The 12,579-nt window shown below is 48.2% G+C and overlaps 1 protein-coding gene across 1 annotated transcript; it reads right to left on the bottom strand.

The window, feature by feature from the left end:
• Nucleotides 1-748: 748 nt before the first annotated feature.
• UBIAD1 (UbiA prenyltransferase domain containing 1) lies at nucleotides 749-10,691 on the bottom strand. Its single transcript, XM_066375067.1, has 2 exons — nucleotides 9,858-10,691; nucleotides 749-3,194 (listed from the first exon to the last, which is right to left on the bottom strand). Exons 1-2 carry the CDS (start codon nucleotides 10,378-10,380, stop codon nucleotides 2,707-2,709), a joined length of 1,011 nt encoding a protein of 336 aa, XP_066231164.1. The 5' UTR covers nucleotides 10,381-10,691; the 3' UTR covers nucleotides 749-2,706.
• Nucleotides 10,692-12,579: the final 1,888 nt, after the last annotated feature.

The following is a 12,579-nucleotide window of genomic DNA, read 5'->3' as shown; positions in this document are numbered from 1 at the left end:
AAATCACCCCCACCCCCCTCTACTGTCGTCATTCCAGAGAACTTCCCCTTTGGAAGTTATACAGTTGATATTTGGGACCCATGTATATTGCTTCATATTAATTCATGCTAAATTTTTCCTTGGACACGTCCAGTAGCCTTTATTGTCATTTTATAAGCTCTTCCTCCAAGATGTACAAAACCTGCAATTTGGGCTGCCTAATTTCAGTCAGTAACAGCTGGGCAGAGGGCAGAGGGCAGAGGGCAAGTGCCCTCTTGCTCCTCACGGCTTCCTTGCCTGTTGCTGACCTTGAATGCTGATCAGTGAGCTCTCTCCCACAGCTTGTTCAGTCTCCCACAAACTCATCTAACTAGACTGTTACCCATTCCACATATCTCTGCTTTGTTCATAAAGATAGATTGTCAAATGCCTAACTGAAACCAAATGTACTCTCTCCACTACATGATCTCAGTCTATAGCGCAGTGACCCTATCAAGGAAAAAGAATCATGGAAGTAGGGAAAGATAGGAGGCATCATGGTTAATCTGGCCTGGCCGTCTCTTGGCAAATCCACGCTGGCTCTGAGTGGTCTGTCCCTACTGTCTTTGTTCTAAATTCATCACTAAAGATCATGTACCCCAACCTCACCAAATGTCCCAATGTCCCTGTGCTGGTCTCCTAAGATTTATGAATCAGAGCTCACAATCAGATAATAAGAAGTAGGAGGAAAGCAAACAAAGAAAACCCCAAAAGACTGGAAACTGATAAATATTTTTTTATTAACAAGTCTAAAGAAAACCTTCATTGAATCAGGGGATGTAATACAAATTATGGCAACCTGCATATAAAACCTGGCACCAAGTTTAGCCTTTTAGAAACATTTAAATATAAAAATATGAATCAAAATCTGCACCAGGACACAATACAGAGGCTGACACCCCAACAGGACAGCTTACAGCAATGGGTCCGGCCTGGGGACACAGGAAGGTCCTGGCCCTACAGCCTCAGGGGTGAGCCCCACGTGAACACGGCCTGCCTGGAGGGGCCCAGGGAGCTTGTCTCTGAAGGCAAGACCCCTGTGAGCACCAAAATCCCACAAGGCTGGAGTAAAACCAAGATGGTGCTGGGAAGAAAGGCAGGAGAGCAGGGCCCTGCCCACTGTTTGTGGATTCTGGATCTCTGCACACAAACCACCTTTAAGTTCAGAGGAACTTTTTCAATTTCCAGATATTTTTTTTCCAAATAAGCTCACTCCAACTCAAGGAGCCAGCTCATATCATTAGCCTGGTTTTAAAGATTAAGAACAGAAGACTAAGCTCCTGGAATAGCTATCAGAATGGCTATCATCACAACAGAAAAATATAATGATGGCCTCAGTATATTTCAATCTTAGACCAAATGCCACCGAGAAATTCTAGCCCAGAAATTATACTTCACATGCAATGAAATGAAAAGCAACTTTGATCGACATTGGAATTTCCCCATTCTGGGTGCAAACTATGTCTGCACAAGGCGACTGACGCCTCTGGGAGAAGCAGGGTCAATACTGCACGTGTCTCCAAGGAGGAAGATGCAGCTCCTTCCCTGGCGGGGCCTATCACTTGTCGGAACAGAGTCAGGGCTGCGTGTCTACTGGCTTACTCCTCCACGGAGGAGCTGTTGTGCCCGGTCTGCTCATCCTGGGCTCTGCGCAAAGTGGCAACTGCTCCTGACTCGGTTGCTGAGCAGCTGCCCAAAGAGTCAGGCTCCAAGGATGGGAGCCACACACATGGGAACCCGGTAGGCATGGAGGGTGCGTGTTGGGGAGCACCGGGAACGGCGATGGGGGTGGGGACAAGGCAGCCTTGTGGGCTTTAAGCAGCTGGCCAGGAGGGCAGTGCCTCTAAAACTTCAGGGCTCCTAGTATACTGCTCGCAAAAATGAGGGGATATTTCAAAATGAATATGAAGCAATAAAATATCCCCTTATTTCTGTGAGCAGTATAGTTACAGAAAGGGCTGGGGGTCCTTCCTATCATTCCAGCAGGTTCTACAGAGGGAAAACAGCCCCCTACCAATCCCGAAGCAGAGTGATTTTCTCAGTTGCTTCTGGGGTGGTGGTTGTTTTTTTTTCCTTCCCAGTCCCCAGCTGGATCTTGCTGCCAGGTGAGCTGACACTTTCCTTCAACTGTGAGAAGTGAAAGGAGAGAGGAAGGACAAAAGCTTCCAAGTCTCGATTTAGGCAGGTGGATGGAGGGGAGCCGCGGCAGGCTGCTAATGAGGGCTGTTCTTAGGCCGTGTGTTTCAGAAGCCAGTGCTCGGAATGAGAGACGGGGGTTTTTGGTGTCACTGGGGCCTGACACCTGTCACTAGCACATCCTTCAAGACCAAGAAAACAGGACGCATAGTCAAGTTACTATGGCTCATTCAGGACTGGAGGCCAGCCCAGGTGGCTCCTTCACCAAGTCCCAGGGCCTCTCAGTCCACTTTAAAGTGACCTAACATCACCCTCTAGTGGAAAGTATAAATAAAACAAGGGCCAAGCAGCCAATTCACCTGAGAACAAAGTGGTTTCAAGATTCCCCATGAAACAGAACATTATCTTCCAGAACCTAAGAATTAAAAAAAGGTGGGAGTTCACAAGCCATCCTTAGGCCCCTCCCTGTCGAGTCAACTTCTGCCCGAGACACTCTGCCTCCGACACATTCTCAGATAGGGGGACGTGTTGGTGGAGGGGCACCTGGCCCCCTCAGAGTTTGGGCAGGCTACCCGCTGGCGCCAGAATGATGCCAAACACGTAGAAGAGCCCCAGCAGGAGGTTGAGTTTGGCGGTCCTCTGGGGCAGCTTGTTGAAAGTCTGGCTTCGGAACTGCCTCTCGAGGGAGAAGGCCATGGGAATGGTGAGCAGTGGCAGGGCCAGGCTGATGCTGCAGCGTGTGGCCAGGATGCTGAAGAGCAAGTAGGGCCCGAAGAGCAGAGACGTGTAGAGCACGTAGGAGAGGGCGGGGCCGATGAGGATGGCCAGGGTGACGATGCCCGCCTCCCGGTCGGATTCCATGTCCCTGGTGTTGTTGGAATGGAGAATGGCCTCGGTGCTCAGCGCCAGAGGGATGGCGTAGAACAGCGGGAAGACCGCCAGCGACCCCACCTGGACTGCGTAGGCAAACATCACGGCCAGAGGACCAAAAGTGATGAGGATGACGAGGTCTCCCAGAGCCACATACTTGAATCCAATGCCTAGGGCCAGAAAACCCGGAGAGTTGCTGTGAGATCGGGGCTGGACATCGAGGGACTGTGCACCACTCAAAGATCGGCCCCTTCTAGCCGAGAAGAGTGAGTTCTCAGACAAGAACAGCCCGTCTCTGAGTTCCTTTCCCCTCCAATGGCAAAGGCACAGAGAATACTAATCTTTTAGCCCTCGGTTAGGTTTCAGAAGCATACCCAATTTTTCCTTCCTCCTGTCCCCCAACAAATCCCTGTACACAAAGCACTAGCTTCCCACACACACAGGGTTCAGCGGGAGAGCCCACGAAGGACCTAAAAGGTCCTGCAGTCCAGTTTTCCCGTTGTTCACACCTCACCAGCCCCTGCAGAACAGTTCTGTGAGTAGCACAGATGGGCCAGGCCTCACAGAATACCCAGCTCCGTCTCTTGCTCTCCCAACTCCTTCCTCTACATCCCCTGCGGCATCTTGTGATTTAGAAGACCCCTAGGGAATCTCGGGGTAATCTCAGGGTTCCCGAACTCCGTGTAAATAAACCTTCAGCCGCATAATGAGTAAAACAGCTCAGACAATGAGGTTTCGGTGCTGTTTCCCCTCTCTGGTTCCCATCAAGTTCAAACAAAGTCATCCCTAACCCCGTCTCCTGTACTGCTGCTAATCAACCTCACATCCTGTCTAATCCACTTCCTGACACCTGCCTGGTTCTCTCCCACACAGTGGTTCACCCCAGCCCACCTCACTCAGTCCCCAAATCCCAGTCGCCATCATCTGTGTCTGGGATGCTGCCAACACCCACTGAATTGTTCCCTCGGCTTCCATCCTTGTAACAACCCCCCTTCGCTAACCGAATCTCTGCATTGCCACCAGAGCGATCCTTCCAAAAGACTAATCTACTCCCCCGATACCCCTCTGCCTGCTCATCCTAGACCCCAAAGCCCTTATCAACAAGCTGTCTTAGGATGAAAGCCAGACTGTCCACCTGGCTCTCCGCGGCGCTACCCTGCCCTCTGTCCCCGCACGTCTTCCATTCCTCAGGCAGTGAGGACCACCCTCCCCTCGGCCTGGCTAACTCCCCCTACTCACCCTTCAGGACTGGACAGGCCATTCCTCAGAGCGGCCTCCTTCAGCCCTGCGTCACGCTCGGTCCCCTTGCAACATGTTTTTTGGCACCCTGACTTTGACTTTCAACTTTATCAGACTTCTCATTACTTAATCTCTGTCTTTCCCAACAAATGCTAGTTTGACGAAGGCAGGGCCTGCGTCTGGCTCGCTCACAACTTGCTTCCCCATGCTTGGCACCAAGGCGAACCCAACACAGAGCTACAGTAACAAGCACCTGAAATTTGGGACTGAGGTCAGAAAACGCATCTCTCTCAGGGTAAAGCAGCACAGACTGGGTGAGACGTGACTCACACGTACAGTATATGGTTCTAAATTAGTAAACCAGTGCCAAGCTACCAAGACATGGCACCAGCAACAAGAACGCTGTTGGCAATCCACAGCATGTTGACCAGCCTAAAATGATAAGGGACAATGGTCCATAGAGGACCTAAAGCCATGGCAGCCTCAGAACAAGATTCAGCCTAGTTTACCCTCACACTAGTCATGGGCTTTGATTTTTGCTGTTTTTCCCCAGCTTTATTGCAATCTAATTAACAGACAACATTGTGTAAGTTTAAGGTGTACAATGTGTTGACTTGATACACTTATATACTGCAAGATGATTCCCACCACAGTGTAAGCTAACACCCCCAGCTGTCAGGTAAGGATAAGCCCCCACCTTAAGCCCCCAACACAAAAACCAATCGCAACCCACTCTAGGGATGAGAATGGTCTGGCACCTCCTAAAGGCTATCTGACGCAAGAGAGTGCTAGAGCCCTCAGGAGACAGCCCTGTGTCCTGAGTGCCCGACACGTGGCACACCTGGCAGTTTCCTTTAAGGCGCCTCCATGCTCCCTAACACCATTTTCCAAATGCACCAGCACAGCGAAATACTGGACCAGCTCTCTGCATGGAGCAGAAATGAATTTGTTAAAACATTAATCAGAATGTTGACCAGAATATGGAGCAACCGGAACTCTCACACAGTGCTGGTGGGAAAGCGCAGTACAATCATTTTGGGAAACACTTTGGCAGCTTCTCATAAACTCAAACAGCACTGACCCTATTACTCAACAATTCCATTCCTAGGCACTGACCCAAGAGAAGTGAAAACAAATACCCACAGAAAGACTTGAGCACGGATGTTCAGTCAGAACAGCCAGACTATGGAAGCAAGCCAAACGCTGACAACCAGGAAAATGGATAAAGGCAGTGCGCTGTGTTCACAGGACGGATACTACTCAGCAATACAAAGGAACCGCTCATGAGCACCGCAACATGTCGAGTCTCAAAACCCTCATGCTGAGCAAAAGCAGCCAGGCACAGGAATTCACACTGAAGGATCCACCTATGTGACAGTCTAGACCAGGCAGCAAAACCAATCTCCATGAAAGAAGTCAGAACACTGGCTGCCTCCAGACAGGGGTGGGAGAGTGGGGGGTGACGGGGGGGGAAGCACGGGAAGCTTTTAGGGTGACGGAAATGTCCTGTATCGATGGGCTATGGGTTATACAGCTGTGTGTGTCTGTCAAAATTCACTACACTGGTACACTTAGGAGCTGTGCATTTCACAGTATGACTTTTATGGCTATATAATTGACAATATTAAAAAAAACTATAAAATCAGATTATGCCGTTACTCTGCTCATTACATTTTATTATCTCCCCATTTGTCCATTCAATGGATATTAAGTACTGACTGCATGCCAGGCACAGTTCTGGGCACCGGGGACCCAGCAGAGAACAAAGAGACTAAGATCCCTAATCCCGGGGAGCTTACAGTCTAAGGGGGAAGATGACTAACAAAGTGTGTTCTTACTTATGTTGACGGGTAGTATGTGCTAGGATGAAAAAGCAGAGAAGCAACATGGAAGGTTTGGGGGGGCATGGGGCACAGCATGTGTGTGTGTGTGTGTTTGTGTGTAATTTTTATTTTCTCAGCTGCTGCAAAAAGCTTTGTTTTGTCATTTTAAATAGGCTAGAAAGCAAGGCCTCACTACACAGCTGACAACGGGATGGCGAAGGTCAGAAAGGGAATCATACAGACAGAAGGGGGAAGAGGACTCCAAACCCAGAGCGGACTCTTCACAGGATCTGTGAGGCAAGAGCACCCCTGAGGGCTTAACCCTCGGACCTCTGTCCTGTCTCCATTTCCTCCTTCCGTGATTTTAGTCAGTCTCGTGGCTTCAGATGCTATCTCTTAAGCTGGTGAAATTCATACCTCTGGCCCAGATCTCATGCAAGAAGGCCGTGTGCTGGGGCACATGAGGAGGAAAGAGGGCAGATCAGAGTTGGGGGGACTGGGGTGCATGGGCAGATAATGGCTCTGGGGTCCATGCAAAGACCTTGGCCCTTACTTTGAACAAGATGGGAGCCGCTGGAGAATTTTGGGCAGAGGACGAACACACTTGCCTTCTGTTTGAACAGGATTATTCTGCCTGCAGACTCGGGAGCACCCAGGCAGGGACAAGGATGGGTGCACAGAGAACAGGAACGAACATGCCACAACGCTCGAGGGAGATAAGGGTGGCAGTGGTGGAAGGCGGTGAGCAATGGTCGGGTCCCAAATGCATTTCGAAAGTAGAGTCGAGAGGATTTGTGATGAACTGGATGCAAGATGTGAGGAAGAAAAGTCAGGATGACACCTGTGATTTTTAGCCTGAAGAACTAAAAGAATGAAGCTGCCATCGAGTGAGATGGGGGGAAGCTGAGGGACAGCAGGCTTCTCTGGGGAGAAGATCAGGAATTTGATCTCAGACATGGTTAGCTGGAGGTACCTGGAGACCTCTAAGGGAAGTTACTGAAAAAGAGCGGAATAAGTTTAGTGCCGAGATCTGGGCCAGAGGCATAAGTGTGAGAGTCACCAGCTTAACAGATAGCATCTGAAGCCACGAGGCTGGCTAAACTCACGAAAGGAGGAAATGGAGACAGAGGAAAGAGGTCCAAGGATTAAGCCTGCAGGTCAGGAATGAGGAATGAGGAGGAAGGAGCACTGGAGACCGAGGCCCTAGAGGACCAGCATGATCTAGTCCCGCCTATCTCTCCAACTGCATCTCCATTCTCCCTCCCTCCCAAACTGATGGGACTTTCCGTAGGTCCTAGAACAGGGGTCCCCAAACTACGGCCCCGCGGGCCTCATGCGGCCCCCTGAGGCCGTTTATCCAGCCCCCCATGCACTTCTGGAAGGGGCACCTCTTTCATTGGTGGTCAGTGAGAGGAGCATAGTTCTCATTGAAATACTGGTCAGTTTGTTGATTTAAATTTACTTGTTCTTTATTTTAAATATTGTATTTGTTCCTGTTTTGTTTTTTTTTTACTTTAAAATAAGATATGTGCAGTGTGCATAGGGATTTGTTCATAGTTTTTTTTTATAGTCTGGCCCTCTAACGGTCTGAGGGACAGTGAACTGGCTCCCTGTGTAAAAAGTTTGGGGACCCCTGTCCTAGAAGATGCCAAGCTCTCTCCCACTCCAGTGTATTTGCATTTGCTGTTCCTTCAGTCTTGAAGCATTCGGCACCTGAATCAGACCCAAAGTCTCCCCCGTGGCTAGCTCCTTATCCTCTAAGTCTTAGTTCAAGTGTCACCTTCACAGAGAGGGCCTCTTCCCTCTCCCACCACCTTATACATTCTGTTACAGCATCCACTGATTTCCTTTATTGAACTTTCTATAACTAGCTGCCAGGACACCAGTCTCTTGGTCTTCTCTCCTCCAGATGCTCCATCACAGTTCCTTTTACCTGTTCCTTCTTTTCTCTTAACGTCAAGAGTGCCCCAGGGTTGTCCTGGTCCTCCTCACATCTCCATCAACACTCCCTTCTCTGGTGTTCTCAGCCAGTCATACACCTTTATCTACATGACAATGGTCCCCAAATATCTACATCTCCAGCTCAGACCTCTCCCCCGAACTCAGACTCTTATATCCAACTATCCATTTGACATTTCTACTTGGACATCTCATATATTAAGATGCTCAAAGTCAATCATGTCCCCAAAAACCTATCTTTAACCTTCTCTATCTCACTTGACATCAACTCCAGTATTCAAGTTGCTCAGGCCAAAATTCTGAGTTATGCTTAATTCTATTGTTCCTATCCTGCCTTACATCCCATGTATCAGCAAACCATGCCTACCTTTAAAATATATTTAAAACCTGACTTCTTCCCTCTCCACAACTATTACCCTGATCCATGCCCCCAAACATTTCTTGCCTAGTAATCAAAAGCTCCCTCCTCTTCCAACTCCCTGCTTCTACCCTTTCCCCCTTCTCCTTTCTCCATTATTCATTATCAAGACCTTAGCCAGAGTGATTCTTTCTTTCTTTATTGTTTTTGAGAGGGAGAGACAGAGAGGAAGGGAGAGAGATGAGAAGCATCAACTCGTAGTTGTGTCACTTTAGTTGTTCATTCATTGCTTCTCATTCGTGCCTGACCAGGGGATCAAAGCTGAGCCAGTGACCTCTTGCTCCAGCCAGCAACCTTGGCATCATGTTGATGATTCTGTGTTCAAGCCAGACACCTTGGGGTTTGCAAACCTAGGTCCTCAGCATTCTAGGTTGACACTCTAACCATTGCACCACCACAGCTCAGGCAGAGTGATTCTTTTAAAACATGAAGGTCTACATAAATAATCTTTGCGCCTCCCTGACCTCCCCAAATATGTTTCACTAAATTTACCTGCTTTCACTTTCTCCCTCATTCACACCCTGGACTTCACGCTGTTCCTCAAACTTTTCAGGGACACTCCTGCCTTAAGGCCTTTGGCAATTGCTGTTCCAAGATTTGGGACACTCTTCCATGAAGTATGTGCTTGGCCAACTCCCTCCCCTCTCATCTCCCTCAATCTTTACTCACACACCACCTTTTGATGAGGCCTTCCCTAATCAAACTACTTAAAATAGTCCACTGTGTCCTCCTTCCTTGCTCTACTTACTATACAACTAACTGTCTTTTCATATACTATAGTCAGGATACCAACTCACCCTAACTTACAGGTAACTTTCCTGGTATCAGCACCCAAAAGTCCCATGTCCTGGGAACCCTCCCAGTCCTGAGCAAACTAAGACATTGGTCAACCTAACTATAATTTACGATTTTTACTTTCTGTCTCTCCTCAGCACATATAAAATAACTTTGACAAGAGCAGGGATCTGTGACTGCTATTGTTTACAGAGAACAGTGTTGGCACTTACGTGCTCAATAAAGAAGGTTTAGCCACCTGGCCATCACTACCTTAATCAGCCTGCTACACTGAGTCACCTAGCAAAACAGCTGTAAGTAATTAGCTGTATAATTTTGAGCTCTTCATAGTTAATTCCTCTAAAATCTGAAACTGTGATATGACCAACAAAAAGAAACTAAATGCAAAATATTTTGATATCCATAAGCCCAGCCAGGATCTTTTCAACCCACTACTGTTTTAAAAATAATCCACATGACCCACACACTATAGATTTCACGTAAGTGGCCTGAGAAAGGAACTTTTGACACCACTGCTTTAGCCCTAATTCCTACACAAAGCAGCAGTTTCTAGTACATGCAACTAACACTTCCAGCACAGGAATCAGGCCAGTTCTTACCTCCTGTGTAGAGAAAGGAGCCAGACAGGCCTCCAAAGTAGATGAGAGCCAAGTGCTCCAGTTTCAGAGGGGACAGGTAGTAGAGGCAAGCGGCACAGACACAGCCCAAAGTGTACAGTAAGACTCCAAACCAGACAACATCGTGGGGCTCCAAGATCCGGTCCACTAGGGTCCTGTCATCACTCTTTTTGTGGTCAATGCCCTTAGAAAAATCATAGTAAGTGTTGACCAAATTGCCAGCGCCGTGCACAGCCAGGACCGCCACGGCACAACCCACCAGGAGCCTGGGATCCAGGACGCCCTGGGATCTATAGGCCAGGGCACTGCCCAGGGCCACCGGCGTGAGTGAGGCACTGAAACTCCAGGGCCGCAGGGCAAGCACATAGGAGGCGCACTTCTGCCTCCAGGAGCGCGGGAGGGGCCTGTCCCACTCCAGACCGTCGTTCCCCAGCAGGTCCCCGGCTTTGGTCGTTTCTCCCGCCTGGATGTTAATCCTCTCCCCCGGGACCTGCGTGGCCGCCATGGAGATGCACGTGGCTGAAGTCAGGGTTCACAGTAAGCCACGCACAGACCAGCGACTGCCGTGAGACGAGGAGGGAACCGGGCGGAGCAGCCGCCCCTGACCTTCCTGCGGTTCCGCCCGGGGACAGAGCTGGGGAGGCAGCAGGGCCCCGGGGCAGCAGCGAGCGGGCTTAGCACCACAGGAGGCGCGGTAGCACCGCTCGGGCTTCCTGTCCCCTGGGCGAATCGTGTCTCTGGACCCCTGCCTGGCGTTAGAGCTCGAGGCCAAGAGGCGCTCGCCTCCCTGGGGCTACCGGGGACGCCATCTTGTGCGACCGCCTCTGGAGGCCGGCCGGGAAACAGGGGCCGACCGCGCGGGCCGGGCCGGGCGGGGCTGGGCGGGGCTGGACGGTGACCCCGCGGTCTCGGTTTGCTCTCGCTGGGGGTCTGCCCGCCGCCTCTTGCTCCCCGACTCGGAGGCTACAACCTCTCTTAGCGTCAAAACATCCACTACATATGCGTGTGGCTTTCCAATTGACTGAGAGCTTTCATTCACCGAAAACAGGACGCATTCTTTTTTTTCAGTCAGTATGCAACAGGCATTTATTGAGCACTATTGTACACAGCAGTTAACAAAATGGACAAAAACCAGGGAGCACATTGAGGGAGATAAGAAAGGTATAATTATCCCCCCCCCCCTTAAATGGGAAACTTGAAGCTCTGAAATGGAAAATGATGTCCAAGAAATTAACTCTTAATAATCACAATAGCAAAAATTTCCACTTTCTATCGTGCAATTACCAATGCCAGAAATTGCCCTTCCTGCCTATTCATCCATAATTTAGTTTCACTTACTCGTATCATACAAGTAACTGGCCTTCCCACCCTACCAGGTGGCCAGCTCTGTGTCTTCATTGCCAGCCTTCGTTGCCCACTGTTTGGAGAGAGCCAGTTGTTAAATTGGGGGGAATTTTGTGAGTTAGTCATTAAGCACATCCATTATTAAAATTAAACTACGCACCTGACCTATCATGGCAGGTTCACCTGAAACCCTGAGGTCGTTGGTTTGAAACCCTGGGCTTGACTGGTCAAGGCACATGTGGGAGTTGATGCTTCCTGCTCTCTCTCTCTCTCTCTTCTCTACAAAGAATAAATAAAAATTAAAAAGTTAAAAAAATTAAACTATACAAACGTACAATCATGTAAGTTATCTTAAAAATGAAAATAACAAAGATTCAAAGCCCATTACTTCCTGATTACTGGATTTTTATTACCCTTCATGCTCTACAGGTTATTCACATTTGTATCTGCAGTGTGGAAATACCATAAAACAATATGCTTCTGCTCATCTTTTCCCAGCTTCTCATTCAGCGACATCCGCTGGTAGCTTTAAATCGGCCGTGGTAGGAATGGTTATGTCCTGCAAAAAGCAAATGCATGATAATTGTTGATAATCTAGACTTACGAAAGTGACTGAACAAAGTTTATCATGCAGAATAAACTTAAAATTGTGTAAATTCTGCAGCTGTTATGTCATGAATAGCAGCAAAAAAATTGAGGAACTATTCTTCCAGTTTTGGAAAATTATTATCCAGTTCAGCAAAGAAGGCTTCATATCATTGCCAAACTAGTGAAATGTCAAGATATCTCTTGCTTCACTTTGCTCTTATTCATTCACATAAAAGGAGATATCAACCAAAATGTTGGAAATATACTCATTGGTCAATTGCAACCATACGGAAGCTATGTGCAATATCAGAAGAAGCATACTGTCAGAATCAATTGGCTATGTGGAATTTACAATAAAAGGTATTGTGTGTTTTACTGTGTATAAATTGTATGTTACACATCTTTTATATCAGTTAAAGTTATACTACAAATATAACATATAAGTACATAGAATTGACTACATAATTTTGGTACCCAGTGCAAAATAAAGATGTGGGGCCCCTTATTTAAAAAATCATTAAGCAGTTCAAGACAGGAAGCCAGCCCTGTATAGACATATACATGGTCCCCTCCCTTACCAGCTAGCTGGTTATTAATGTACAACTTTAGCACCTAGCACATACTTGCAATGCTGGTCAAACCAAAATAACCTATACTGTCAAATGGGACAAGAGGAAGAAACAGATATTTTTAATTTCTCACTTACCAACTGTATGACCCAATCCCTCTGTATGCCAGTTTACTCCTGGATCAACTATAAAGTGGGAACAAT

Source organism: Saccopteryx leptura, chromosome 3 (genome assembly GCF_036850995.1).
Source record: "Saccopteryx leptura isolate mSacLep1 chromosome 3, mSacLep1_pri_phased_curated, whole genome shotgun sequence".
Taxonomy (NCBI): domain Eukaryota; kingdom Metazoa; phylum Chordata; class Mammalia; order Chiroptera; family Emballonuridae; genus Saccopteryx; species Saccopteryx leptura.
Note: the sequence above shows the minus strand (reverse complement) of the source record. Positions and strands in the feature narration are given on the sequence as shown.